The 15,448-nt window shown below is 38.0% G+C and overlaps 1 protein-coding gene across 2 annotated transcripts in view; it reads left to right on the top strand.

Moving 5' to 3' along the window:
- Fndc3a (fibronectin type III domain containing 3A) overlaps nucleotides 1–15,448 on the top strand; it is a 134,472-nt gene that overhangs the window by 33,816 nt on the left and 85,208 nt on the right. For both annotated transcript variants that reach the window (XM_041666568.1, XM_041666576.1), the window contains exon 3: nucleotides 10,866–10,941. In XM_041666568.1, the coding sequence (XP_041522502.1) occupies nucleotides 10,866–10,941 (76 nt within the window). The remainder of the gene's footprint in view (nucleotides 1–10,865; nucleotides 10,942–15,448) is intronic.

Here is a 15,448-nt window from a genome sequence, read left to right as displayed (position 1 = left end):
GTCACAGCCTCTTGGTGATACACAGATTGATAGAAATGGGTTAATTTAAGATATGAGTTAGTTAATAAGAAGCCTGAGCTAATAGGCCAGACATTGTTGTAATTAATATAGCTTCTATGTGATTAATTTGGTCTGAACGTCTGGGAAATGAATGAGCAGTCTCCTTTTACATTGGATTGAATGCCAAAACTGCTTTAATACCTGGTAATACTAGAGTATACTAGAAAAATAATTTTCTTATTCCAAGATTTTGATATGTATCTTTTATGTCTTCCTCTTTGGAGGGATTCATGAATAACCCCTCATTCTTTAGCCAGTAGTCATCAGTCCTAGGGCTTCATATATATCTTTAAACATGTTGCGGACTTTTAATAATTTTTCACCAATGTAATTCAGAAATTCATTTTAAAGCTAAAGTGGCTAGTAACCTTGATGGACACACTAATGAATGCCTTTGGTACCCAGAACACAGTTTATGTTTAGTGAGAGTAGAGCCACAGATTGCTTGAATACAAAGAGCCTCTTCTCCAGGAGTGAGTCATAAATGAATCAAAGGTTTGAGGGAAGAAGGGAGGTTGGAATTATGTTTAAAGGAAGAAAATGCAAATTAAACCCTCAATGAGCCCCTGGGCGTGGTCTCCAGTGCCACAAAACAAAACAAAACTTAACAAGAAAGTAAATATTAACCAGCCTTTCATTGAAAGGCTTGTGGATCAGTAAGGTCCTTTATACACAACTCGCTCTCTGTTTTGATGGAGTTACCTGAAGCTACAAGCCAAGACTGATGTCACCCTTATTGAATATTAGAGGTTGGGCTTGAACTCCTGATGGATCCTCCTGTCTTCACAAGTGCTGGGAAAGCTGTATACTACTGTGCTGAGGAAATGTTGTACATGCACTTGTACAAAACTGTTTTTTTTTTTTGCCTGAATAATTGGAAGTGGTATTACTGATTCATAGTAGGAAAATAGGGGTAGATTTTAGAGGATTCATGCTTGAATAATACTTACCAGTATTCTACTGAATGAATTTATACTAAGGGCATGTTGTATGGATGTAGTGTTCACATAAAAAGACTACCTAAGCTACTAAAACAGCAGCAAGAACAACAAAAAAGAAAGAAATATACAAGGATGTAGCTGAAGCAGAGACAGGCAGATCTTTGTAAGTTCGAGGCCAGCCTTGTCTACAAGAGTGAGTTTCAGGACAGCTAGGAGTGTTAAACAGAGAAACCTTGCCTCGAAAAAATAAAAAAGAAGAATATTAAAGATGAAAAGATAAACTACAAATTCATACACACACACATGTGCACTCACGACGTCTAAAGAATATTAAAGATGAAAAGATAAACTACAAATTCATACACACACATGCACACGCACGACATCTAAAGAATATTAAAAATGAAAAGATAAACTACAAATTCATACACAAACACACACACACGCGCACGCACAACCTCTAAACTTACATTTATCAAAAGAGCATCTGTATCATTGGTCAATATTAAAATTCTGGTTGATGCTTACAAGTAATGAACATAATACTTGCTACTTTTCTATTTGAAATATTTTACAACAAAAATAAAAGATATGAGATTATATATTTTAGGATAGTTGGTAAAGGTTTTAAATGTTATATTTTGACTTTTAGATTTGAGCTAAAAACCAATAGGCAATCAATAAGGTTTCAAAATTAGATGGATGAAACAAGGAAAATCCTTGAATAAAATTATTTTGGCTTAGGAGCAGGCGCAAAGAAAGACCCAGGAAGATGTCAATGACTGTGACAAGTGCCATCAACTCTAGAAAGCTGCTGGGTCATGCATGAGCCATGAGCTTGAGGCTCCTGGTAGGGTCTCTGTCCCCATGTGTGATTAGAGTTATGTTTGTACCAACCACATGAATAATGCCAACAAGGTTTGTAAAAGAGCAGCATCTACTAAGACAGGTGCTAATGCACATTAACTTCCTAACACTTAGGAGGCTGAGGCAGGAGGATTGTTTGAGGCCAGATTGCTGCATAGTAATACCCTATCTTAGAAAAAAAAACATCAAAATAATATTCTAGATTAGCACTTGCTGTATAACTTCTGCACATTCTGATCTTAGGGAGAATTTGACAAAGAATCCAGCTAAAATATTTCCCTGGGATGCAAACCAGTGATGTGAGATAGTCAACCAACTATAGCAACACAAGGTGCAAGGAGACGGGCCTTAATGCTGATCTCTCAAGTGTATGCTGCAGTAATCACAAAGAATTCTGCTACTTTTGCTGTATTTTCTGTAGGAGAGACTCTGAAAGTTTGTATGTATGTTTTCCTTGAACACTGATTTGTTGATTTGTTGATCTGAGTTTACAGTACTTCTTCAGTAACAAACAAATATAGAACCATCAGATTTTTATTTTCAGTTTATTGGATTGGTTAAAAATCTCAGCATTCTTTACAGACTGTATGTGAAAATATATATGTAATTTAAATATTGAGATTAAAAATATGGAGCATATGTTATGCAAACTATAGCCAAAACAGAAGTGGCATTCTGTTTAACTAAACTATATATAGACTTTCAGTTAAAGAAAAGTTGCTAGAGGTATTATGAATTTTATAATAGTAAGAGCTAGTTTTAGGGTTGTCGAGATAGGTCAGTGGTTCAGAGCATGTGCTGCTCTTGCAGAGAACTTGAGTTTGGTTTCTAGCACCCACATTGGACAGCTTACAGCTTTGCCTGTATCTTGCACTCCAGGGCATTCAATACCCTCTGCTGGCCTTCACTAGAAACTGCACTCACATGTGCATAACTCCATACAGACATATACATATATAAATCTTTTAAAAAGAGGCTAGTCAGCATGTAACAGTAAAATTCCTCAAATGCCCAAAATGCTGACAGAGTTGAAAGAAAGGATAGCCAATGAATCAACATTGAAGTTTCTGGCAAAGATAACCAAATTTCTAACAGGTCAGGTTCACAACGCAGTAAGTCGTATATTATTGAAATCAAGAATGTAAGGTCTTAGAGAAAGAAAAAAGATAATTGGGTTATACAATTGCATGCCAATAAATTGTGTACTATATGAACTAGACCAATATCTAGGATATAAAGGAACTAAAATGAATCAAAATAATAACCAAAACAAAATCTCAGTCTAAATAGAGCAATGCCAAATAAGGGAATTTGTATGTGAATGTATGCGTGCAGACATACATATAAATTAAAATTTCTACAAGGAGAATCTGAACCCAAGGTGGCTTTTCTGGTGATTTCTACCAAATGTTTAAGGTAGGATTAGCACCATATCTAAATACAGACAGACAGAGTCATAAAAGGCTAGTGCTCAATATGAATATAGACACAGAATCTTAGCAATCCCAGTCTAGCAACATCTAAGATGATTCCAGGACAATTAAGCGGTGTCTCCTTTTCTGGGGTACTAGGTGAAGACACCTAAGTGGCTCAGAAGTATCTGAGTGAACACAGCTTCCCTTTCTGATCAAAACAAAACATCTATTCAGTTGGAAAGCAGTGTAGAGAAGCTTCTTCCACCTGAAAAGGGTACATATTACAAAATTCATATTAACTTTATGCTTAATGCTGAAGAACTGACTAGATTCCCCCTCAGATTAGGATCAAGACATAGATACAGATGATAACAATTGTTGGCAAACGTGCACAAGTTGAACCCTAAATGCATTACTGGTAGGAAGGTGGTCTGGTAAATCCACTTTATACAATAGTCTGATATGTCCATGTTAAAAATTGCACAGCATCATTTTTAACAGATAAGGTAAAAGTACTTTAAATGTCCACCAACAGAAAAATGGATAAACAAGATTTTTGTTTGTATCCATACAATATTATTCAGCCACAAACTAATAACAAAATACTTCAGTACTTGCTACAATGAACCTAAAAAGCATTTTAAATGAAAGAAATCAGTCAGGAAAACCTACAAGTTCTGAGTTAAAAGAAAATGTTGTAAAATTTGCTTTAGTAACGGGAAAGTAGTTTGGTGGTAGCATAGTTGTCTAGCATGTATGGATCCCCAGCTCTACAAATAATTTACTGGGTATAACGATGATTGGTTTTATAACTCTGTATTCTAAAATCTACTGAAGTCTACATCTTATAGGACAAATGTTATGGTAAATAGATTATAACTTAGTAAAACCTTTAAAGCCCATCTACCTTTTCTGTTTATATGATTTAGATGTTATTGTTAGTGATAACTGTTCCCCTAAGTTTCATCTTTCTTTTACAAATGGGTTAAAGTTGTGGAGCCATTTTTAAAATCTTATTTAAATTTAAATTTTTATGCCATGGATAGACGATAATTTCCAGGTATATGCCAGGTACCTTTTATAACAGACACTTTCTACTTCATTAAATGTGTTTCTCCATACTGTGTAGGTGAATAGGCTGGCATTCTCCAAAATCAGAAATGCAAAATAACTAGAACTATTACATTAAAAACAAAGTACATTTAGAAATAGCATTCTCTTAAATTCTGTCAGCTGATATTGGATGATCCAGAACCAAATGCTACTACAGTCCTTTGTTGATTTAGTTGCTATGGTAACCAGATACATTTATGTCCAATGGGAAGCTGCCTGTATGTTGGCTAATTTGATAAAGAGGTTAGAGGTGGAGATGGATGAGTGTAACTCCTAAGTGATTATATCTTTGCTGTTCTACCTCTGCATATACCACAGTGAGCAGTTGTAAAGTTATGTGAAATGCTGCTAGAATAGAGTTGTACAGGCTTCCCTTATTAGCACAGTCAAGTCCACTTGTCAGTGAGAACTGACTATGTCTCGGAAGTTGGATCATACAGTGTTGGAGCATCTCCCAGAAGCTGCTGACAGCTGTGGTCGCAGCAGGTGAATGAAGTCACTAAAGAAGATGCAGGCAGCAGTGAGTAAAGTGCTGTGGTGGCTGCTAGGGCTTGCCACATGTCGGCGACGACAGCTTCAGTCCGGCTGATGATGGTTTCTATCTGAATCTTACGTATAGATTGGGGGTATAGATAGGGATCGTGAACTCTCTAAAAATGTAGGCTCAGGAAATAGCTACATTTTCCAGCTTTAAGTCTAAGTTAGCATTACTGACCTTTTCTAAAAATATAAATAATTTTATTAAGTATCTAGTTATCTTTACTTTGGAAGAATACTATGGATTTAAATGAAAAATAGTGAAAGCAACTTTTCTGATGTATAATTAGTGTACTAATACTTTAAATATGTTGGTTATTTATCACTGAGGTTATTTTAGTTTTTTATAGCTTGTATTAGGATTTTTACTGCTATGACCAGTCACCATGACTAAAAGCAGGTCAGGGAGGCAAGGGTTTGCTTTTGCTACATATCCTGAATCACAGTCTGTTGAGAGAAGTCAATGCAGGAACTTAAACCAGAACCGTGGAGGCAGGAGTTGATGCAGAGGCCATGGATGAGTCTGCTTACTGGCTTGCTCCTCATGGCTTGATCAGCCTGCTTTGTTAAAGAATTCAGAACCACAAGTCCAGGGATGGCACTACCCACAATGGGCTGGGTGCTCCCCCATCAATCGCTAATTTAGAAAGTGCCCTACAGCCTTGCCAATGACCTGATCTTTTCTCATTTTTTAATGGGAAATATTTTTCCATACAATACATTCTGATCATGATTTCCCCTTCACCAATTCCTCCCAGTTCTCACAACCTCTCCACCATCCAATTCCACACCTTCTTTTTCTCTTTCACTGGAAAAAAAGGCAAACCAATCAGAATTAAAAAATAATAACAAAGAACAAGCACAAGAAACACAGGTACATATACAAGCTTCACCTTCCAACAACCCCACAAAATTAGAAACCGTAATATTCAAGTAAAAGATCTGTAAGATAAAAAATGCCCAAACAAAGCGACATGGGACAAAATGTCTACAAAAATATCATCAAGTGCATTTTGTATTGGCCATTGTCTGCTGGGCATGGGCCAGCCTGTATCAAACTCTGTTGTAGAAAACTAATTTTTCCTTGCAAACGGTGTCAGTTGGAGATGGCGTCTAGGCTAGAGATAGGAGGTCTTGTTCGTGTCCCTGTCTCAGCACTTAGACCCCACCCTGCTTGATGAACCTGTGCAGGGCCTATGCATGCTGCCACAATTGCTCTGTGAGTTCATATGTGCATCAGTCTGTGTCATGAGACATGGCCTCGTTGGTGTCCTCCATCCTCTCTGGTCTTTCAATCTTCCTGTCTCCCTTTCTGCAAGCTCCCTAAGCCCTGGGTTTGATGAAGACATCCCATTTGATATATGTTCTTCGCAGCATTGTCCGGTCGTCTGTACTCAATAGTTGTCTCTCTTATGGAGGCATTTTCTCAACTGAGGTTCCCTCCTCTCAGATGACTCTAGTTTGTGTTGACTTGACATAAAAACTAGACAGCACATAGCTTATATTTATTGCTAAGATAATCATGTATTGCAGCAGTTTATTGGATTATGGTTTGTAGGGTCTTTATAACTGTGGTTTTCCTGGTGTATTGTCATATGAAGCAGAATTTATGACCATTAAGAATGATGGGTTTAACTACACTGTATGGAATTGTGAGTGTAAGAGTTTTTAAGAAGCCATATTAGGAAATCAAGAAAAGTATGAGGCAATTTTTTGGAGCATTAAGTTCTGTGTCTGAAATATAGTATGTTCTCAAAATATTAAAACTCAAGCCCAATAGAGAGAGAATCATAGACGAGTTGAACTAATTCAGTTTGGGGCAGTAGTTGAAAACACATTGTCTTATATATTACAGCCTATAGCAGTGTGTACACACCTATGTGTATACATGTGTGTCCTTTCATACATCTGTTAGTGTGCATATGAGATAGTTTATGCCTGTACGTATTCAGATGGCTCATAATCTGGTGTGCTCAAATTATTTGTCAATAGTTGAGTTTGTGTTTACAGGTGTCAAGTTACCATTTTTCATAGAACTAAAAATTACCTTAGACTATATTAACTTGATAATTTTACTTAATTTTTATAAACCTTAGCCTGTAAACTTACATGAAAAGTTACATCATCTAGCCCATGTACAGATTGATAGGCTCTAGATAAATGCAATAAACCTGATCCACAGTTCCTCTGACCCAAGTCATTTTAATGACTCGCATAAGTTACTAGTAATATATGAGTATATAAATAATACAGACTTGGGAATTGACAGTATAGTTTGTATAATGAATGTTACTCCTTGAATTTACAGAGAATTCAGATAATAAGTTCAAATTTAGACATAGTAAGATTATAGTTTTTTCATGTGAATAAATCTAGGAAATGGCCAGAAACAATATTTTGGTGTTAGGAGTCTAGAATTCAATTCCTCATTTACACTAATTCGTTTCAAGTGCTCAGCAGCCATGTCAGATAGGTCCTTCATATCTGACAGCACAAATGAAAAGCATTTCTGTCTTCACAGCTCTAGTGCAGCTGGTGTTGCAGCCAGATGAAAAGATTGGCCATTTGAAGCTGGATTGCTTTTAATTTAGCAAGTGCTTCTTTCAGCTTCTGTCTTTGTCTTCACAGTGTTCTAGTCTAGTTGAAAAGTAAACAGTACAGTTTCATGAAGTGTCCCATTGCTCTGGAGTGGCAGTGTGTGAACAGCTGCGTGTCAAGTGTTACAGAGGACGAGCATGCGATATGAAGTGTCCCTCAGAGGAGGGCTGATTTAATTCTGACTTAGGATGTCTAAGCCTTGATAGACAAGTATGGTCTCTTGGAGAAAACCAAGTCCTCACTTACAGAACTTGAAGGCTCCCCATTCAGAAAAATGTAAGCAAAAGTCAAATCTTAGATGCCTCTACTAGAAAATAGTATATAAATTATTCGTGGGGCAGGGTATGAATACGAAGCTATTGCTTACTGGAACACTAGTTTGAAAAGAAGAGAGATGGATAGCTGGAAAACTTGAGGATCAACAAATTCTTGAAACAGGTTTGATTAAGAATAATGTCACTGGGGTAAGACTTAAAGCAACATGGTTGGTTTCCTTGTAGGAGGATGGAATTAAGACTCAGATACATACAGAGGGAGGAGCCCCAGAACAGAACAACTCCACCTTCACTATGATCTCAGCTTCTGACCTTCAGAACTGGGACAAGATCCATTGTGTTTTTGGATTCAACAATTGGAATAGACTAGTAGAGTAGCCAAGGAAGTGCACTACAAAGGCTAGAGATTTATATATGTGTGTGTGTGTGCGTGCGCATGCATGTATATATTATATATGTGCATATATAACACATGTATTGCATTTATACATAAATAAATGCAATCTTCCTGTCTCCCTTTCTGCAAAGCTCCCTAAGCCCTGTTCACTGAGCTGTACTATTGGCACCTCTTCCCCTTATGTTTTCCTTACCACTCAGCATCATCTTTTTCTGTTATTCTGCCTTTTTATTTTGTTACCTTTTCCTTTTAATCTGTGATCTTCATGTCTCTTGCAAGCTATAATTGGTGTCTTTATTGTGTATTAAGGAAGTTAAAGAGCATTATACCTTAGAAATGTTTTTTGAATTAATGTATATGTAGTATACATACATATGGTATATGTATTTTTCCCATTAATTTATATATATGGCCAGATTTACAGCCTTATCAATCTGACCTTTTTTGTTCCATTTAATGGAATATTTTTATTTACTGTGAAAGATTACAAATTATTTATTAAGATGCTGTGTTATTTATAAATATGCTGAAAACAGTTTTTAGGACATATTTTGTCTGAATTTTTTTCTTTTTTTAAAATATTTATTTATTTATTATGTATACAATATTCTGTCTGCAGACCAGAAGAGGGCACCAGACCTCATTACAGATGGTTGTGAGCCACCATGTGGTTGCTGGGATTTGAACTCAGAACAGGCAATGCTCTTAACCACTGAGCCATCTCTCCAGCCCCTGAATTTTTTCAATGATAGAAAATGACCAGGAAAAGTAGCTGAAACTCATGTAAAAAGTTTAATAGTCACCTTAAAAATTCAGACAGGCAAAATTAATTGTAATATTTTTACACGGTATGTCCTGAGTACTTTGTCAATGTGAAATAAGCATAAAGTCTGCATATAGATGCATTATATTATATTATTATAATATCATATTATACCGTGTATTATAACATCTTATTATATATTAATATTTATATTATATATCAATATATATATATCTGGCTAGTGGCTCTTGTAACTAGACCATACAACCAGAGAGAAATTACATATAGAAACAATAGGATATATGACAAAAGTAAAAGACAACACTGGCAATAGAAAAAGAATTTTTTTTTTTTGATATAGGTTTTCTCTGTAGCTTTGGAGCCTGTCCTGGAACTAGCTCTTGTAGACCAGGCTGGCCTCGAACTAACAGAGATCCACCTGCCTCTGCATCCCAGTTGCTGGGATTAAAGGTGTACGCCACCACTGCCTGGCATGGAAAATAATTTTGGTAAAGTAAAAGGAGAAAACAAGGTCAGAACATGTTTGCAACATAATGTAGTAAGATATATATTCTTTTTTTTTTTTTTTTTTTTTTTTTTGGTTTTTCGAGACAGGGTTTCTCTGTGGTTTTGGAGCCTGTCCTGGATCTAGCTCTTGTAGACCAGGCTGGTCTCGAACTCACAGAGATCCGCCTGGCTCTGCCTCCCGAGTGCTGGGATTAAAGGCGTGCGCCACCACCGCCCGGCAAGATATATATTCTTAATATGTAATTTTTTTTATTAATATGTAATTTATACAGATTACATTTATACAAATTTCTAGGAACACTTGAAAGCCCAGAAAATAATGGTAATGTGACATAATCAGGCATTTTACTATAAAACATAGGCATGAAATCAAAGATGGTAAGTTTTTAGTGAGGGCATGTTACTCTGTGTAGATTGTTTGTCCATCATGAACAAAAGCCCTCCTTTGATTCTGTCACTGAAAAACATGCAAATTAAAATCTGTCATGGCATCAAAGATTATAGAACAATGATTTGTAGAATGCTCAGAAAGCAATGAAGGGTGTTTTTACAGACTGTGTGGGGGGCTGTGACATAGTAAAGTTCTTTAAAGGCAATGGGGTTTCAGGCAGCAGAATTTGTTTTCTAGTCTCTGTCATAAGGAAACCAAGCTAACTAGAGAGAAGAGACCACATACATGAAGTGTTCACTTCTCTGTTGTCTACAATAATGGGAAAATTGAGGACTCCTGGAATTCCCCATCTAAGGGAGAGCTAAATAGTTGGTGACATAGTGAGGTGGTCACTTGATTGACTATTTGAGTAGTGTAACATGGAGTTCTTTTAGAATCTTATACTGTCTTATGTAGAATTTAGGAGATAAATCAGTCTTGAGCAGATAAAAAATAAGAATTTTATCATAATCATTGTAAATTTTATTTTTCCAGTTTTCTGTTTTATCAAGATTCAAATATAAAATTAGTATATATCTTACTTATGAATGGTGGAATTAGATTCACATTTTCATATATAACTTAAGATTTCATCCTAATTCCAGTGTGCTCTACTCATGGTCCATCCATTTATCAAGGCTTACGTACTGTGCTGTGCTGAGTATTACTCTCCGTGTGTGTTATCCACAAACTGTGAGGCTGGCTCTGCCTTTGTGACTGAGTGGAAGTTTTTGCTTCTTAGTAAATTTGCAATTAACTTCTTTTTCTTGTCTTTCTTTCTGACCTGATTATGCCCTCTTGAAATGTAAAACAAACATAATGTATAATCTCGAGTTTTCTAAGTTTAAATAGCTCACATCTGCTCTCTTACTAGCGACTTATGTTTTATTGACTGATTTGCTCTTTCATAGTTTTAGTGAATTCTTTTTCCATTGTTTAAGGTTATCCTGGTCCAAGTGAACCCAGGGGAAGCGTTTACAATAAGAAGAGAAGATGGACAGTTTCAGTGCATCACAGGTAAGAGGAGGGATTTGCTACATTTGTAACAGAGAAACAAGTCCATGGTTTCTCTGTCTGGTAGGTACCACCCCATACATCGTGGTTTCCCCTTTTTCACTATCCCAGAGTCCAAGTCCTCAATCAGAAAACATAAGTGAACCTAGCCAGGTTCTTTAGTCTTCAGAAGATCAGTTCTGCTTTCTATTCTTGGTTTTATTTCTCCTCCAGTGTTAGTTCCCTCAGATTTTTTTTTCCCCTTGTCTCAGAGACAAGGTTTCTTTGTGTAACCCTGGCTGTCCTGCAACTCGCCCAGTAGGCCAGGCTGGCCTTGAACTCACAGAGATCTCCCCTGCCTCCCTAGTGCTGAGGTTAAAGACGTGCACTATGAGTGGCTGGCAACACAGTATTGCCCTTGTTAACTACTTCTCAAACCTGCCTTGTCCTGTCAGCAGGAGTTTTTGTCCTAGAAGTCACCATGTCCCCTTGCTCCAGGCTATTCAAACCCAGCTCCTTCAAATTCAGTTCAGATGTTCTGGCAGGTTTACTGTAGTCTTTCTTTTCTGGACACCCCCTTTGCACTTCTGGACTGGCTTTTTCTCAGGTGTCAGGAGCCATCCCATGAATTGTAGTGGGTTTGGTAAGAAACACTGTTCTCTACCTGCTAGCTATTTTTTTCTTACTCTCCATGATACATGATTAGAAATCTCCCCAGCCATCACCAAATACCCTATGAGGGACAAAACCACCTCCAGTTGATGAGAATTGTGTTTATATATGAAAATGAGGGCAATAGAAAGGGCACTGGTAAAGGTGATGTCACTAAAATCATAAAAAGGAGACATTTGTACAGAAAGGGTTGGGATGGGATGCCATATGAAGACTCGAGTCTCTCTTATAATCACCAGCAAACGATTACCACCAAAACTAGAGACAGCAGAGAATCATGGGGCAGATGGCCCCTTTATCCTCCAACAAGTCAACCATGCCAGCAACCCAGTGTTCACTCAGTCCTCTGTTACTGCGATAGAGTGTGAGTGTCTGTTGTTACAAGCCAGCCAGCCAGCCAGCCAAAAAGTCACTGTCTTTGGAATTAGAGAAGCTGAGTTAAACATTAGCTGTTCCTTAGTAGCTTGCTACAAGTGCTACAGGTTACTTAAGCTCAGTAAGTACATGTCTTATCAGCACTGCTCATGTCACCATCAGTAACAGGAACTTTTGAGTTAACTGTCTTGGGGTTTCTATTGCTGTTAAGAGACATTGTGACCACAGCAACTCTCATAAAGGAAACCATTTCATTGGGGCTGGCTTACAGTTCAGCAATGTAGTCCATTATCGTCCTGGCAGGAAGCATGATGGCATGCAGGCAGACATGGTGATGGAGAGGTAGATGAGAGTTATACATCCAAAGCAGCAGGCAGCAGGAAGAGAGTTAGACACTGGATCTGGCTTAAGCTTCTGAGACTTCAAAGACCACCTCCAGTAACATACTTCCGCCAACCAGACTTAATAGTGCCTCTCCCAATGGGCCTGTGGGGACCACTTTCATCCAGACCACCACATTAACTAGTATGCATATGTATACTTTCAACTGGACCTGCCACCTCTAAAGTACTCAGTGAGTGCTGCAGTGTAAGCGTTAATAGAAGGTAAGCCCCATCTCTGAAACCCTTGATACCAGCTGTTGAGACCGACTTACCAAGTACCTGCATGCAACATTCCTCTCAGTTGTGTTTGAAATTATGTATGCGTATGTTAAATTTGAAAATGCTTATTCCACCTTTTCAACTAAGACCTGAACTTTGGATTTGTATTTTTTACATTTCTTTGTATCTCTTTTGGTTTTTGGACTTCTAACTAATAGTCATGGCTTTAAAGAACCTGTGGAGGTGAGGCACCACATACTTTGGTGAGGGTGAAGGACTTGTGCACACTGTTAGTATCGACCATAACTGCCACAGGAAAAACAGGGTTCTTCGTGCCCCTTTCCTTTCCCTCTACTTAGCCTGGCTTGACTGTTGAGTTCTTAATACTAACTCCGCTTTCTAGAAAAATAGCTAACTCAGTAGGCACAAATAAAACTTGAAAGCTAACATGTGTTAGAAATTTTCTAAATCAGTTTAAACAATTGGAGCAACTGTTGAGGTGATGCACAAATAAGAAGTTATACTCTTGAAAGAACCCAGGCAGGAGGATGTATAAACAGTGTGGTGTGTGTGTGTGTGTGTGTGTGTGTGTGTGTATAGCTTTGCCATCTTTACTGACTTTTCTTCAATAGAATTTTATGTTTTCACTATGTGTGTGTGTGTGTGTATAGCTTGGCCATCTTTACTGACTTTTCTTCAATAGAATTTTATGTTTTCACTATGACCCACATTGAATATAAAGTCCTGATTACACTTCTTATCTTAATTACATGCCTTTCAAATTGTTGTCCATAAATATTATTCATCAACGAAGCATTTGAATTAATGTGGCATTGATTCCCCTAATACATTAGCAGATGAAGATAGATTATTTATTATACTTTAAAACACAAGGGCTGCTAATCCCAGTTATAGCCAGACCCTGAATGGTAAACAGCTTATATTTTAGGAGTTAGTTTGTGGCCATGTCTCTTCTGAACTCATTTCAGTTGACTGTACTCTCTAGCAGAGACACTGTCCTGCAGGTCCAGGAGAGCTGTGCGCAGATCCTGATGGGTGCTAACTTCCACATGAGCATTCTGTACAAGGCCACATTTCTGTGCTTTCCTGGAAAACAGTCCTTTCTCTATACAATAGGTAATAAAAATGGAAACTTTATTTTAAAATTATTGGGTAGAGTTTTTTAAATGAGGGAAAAAGAACAAAGAGATCCAGACAGTAAAAGCGCTCTCCTCCTTTTGTATGTTTTCATCTATCCACAATTGCCAGGCTCCATACGATCAGCTGTGGAGCATTTTCCTAATTAGAGATTGATGTGGAAGGACCTAGAATATTGTGGGTGGACCCATTCCTGCCCTGGTGGTCCTGGGTTCTAGTCTGAACAAGCAAACTATTATGAAAAAGCCAGTAAATAGCACCTTTCCTGGTCCCTGCATCAGCTCCTGCCCCAGGTTCCTGCTTGTTTTGAGTCCTTGTCCTGACTTCCTTCAGTGATGAACGGTGATTTGAAAGCATAAGCCAAATAAACCCTTTCCTCCCCAACCTGCTTTTTGGTCATGGTGTGTAATCGAAGCAATAGAAACAGTAACTAGGACATCAGGTGTACAGGAGAAAGGAATAGTGGTGAGCGAAGACTGGTTTGCAGAGATGACCACAGGAGAAAAGCTTAGTGGGCGCTCAGTCTCGTCTCCTCTCCTCTACCATCAGAAGTGTCTGCTATTTCCCGGAATGGAGCTATAGACAGGAGATAGAGTAGCAACAAGAGAGAAGCAGGCACTAAGTCTCAAGGAAGGAGAATCAGGGCAGTAAAGCTTAAAGAAAAAAGAGATTCCTTGTGGCCTTAGCTATTGTCGTAATAGAAAATCTCTACAGGAGCATGTAAGGAATGATGAAAGTCTAGCATAAATGAGTAAGTGTTTGAATTACTTCTTTAGGAAGTTTATTACCTAACAAGAATTCATAGAAAGAACTTTAGAGATCTAAATCATCACCACCTTTGACTGAAGGTTCATAATTTGTGAGATAGTGATGGATAGAACTTAATGCAGTACCATTTCTACTACAGCACACATCCATGGGGTGGGGGGAATAACTCGTCACATTTTCCTTGTGAGTTTACTAAATCTCCTGAAGTACTTTGCTAGTTCCTGGGAATTTGGGGAAAATCAAGACATGGTTCTTCTCCTTTAAGGCCATAATGTAATAAAGCTAGGGATGTAGCTTAGTGATCGGGCATTTACCTATAACACCCTGAGCTGGACCCCATCACTAAAACAAAACCAGACAGACCAGTTTATTATTTAAGGAAAGAAAAAGAGAACAATTCTATCAGTATAAATAGTGAGGCCGTTTAGTGCATGTGGTGCTACAAGAACACACCACAAAGGTCCTGTAGCAGTAGTGAGGAACAGCAAACCTTCCTCCCAGACACATGAACTGTCTTCGAGAAAACTACCTTTTGGCATTTGACAAGATAGACAAGGAGCTTCAAGGTGTTTTAGACAGAGGCAGCCGTATCCCACAGCAGCAGAAGAAAAGAGTGACCTGAATTATTTGAATAACCACGGATCTAGACTTGCTAAAAAGTCGTGTAAAGGGGAGTACAACTGGGGATGGAGCTGCAGTGCTGACGGTTCTTGAAATGACTCATAGAGCTGCTGAGAACTTAAACTTTATTGTTGTGAGGATGTGGAAGAACGCTTGAGGGGAGTTAGTGGTCTGGAAAGGTGGAGATCATCTGCTTGTCCTCCTTGGCCTGCCAGTGCTGGAATGATAGGTGTGTGCTGCTACGTGCATTTTACCTTGAGCTTTCTGAGACTCTGCTTAGTTTCCTAATGCTGCTGTACTTTTGATCCCGGGGCAGTCCGTCCCCGTGACTACTT

The sequence above is a fragment of the Microtus oregoni genome, unplaced genomic scaffold (assembly GCF_018167655.1).
Source record: "Microtus oregoni isolate MIOR12 unplaced genomic scaffold, Mior012 000001F_ref0000356, whole genome shotgun sequence".
Classification (NCBI taxonomy): domain Eukaryota; kingdom Metazoa; phylum Chordata; class Mammalia; order Rodentia; family Cricetidae; genus Microtus; species Microtus oregoni.
Note: the sequence above shows the minus strand (reverse complement) of the source record. Positions and strands in the feature narration are given on the sequence as shown.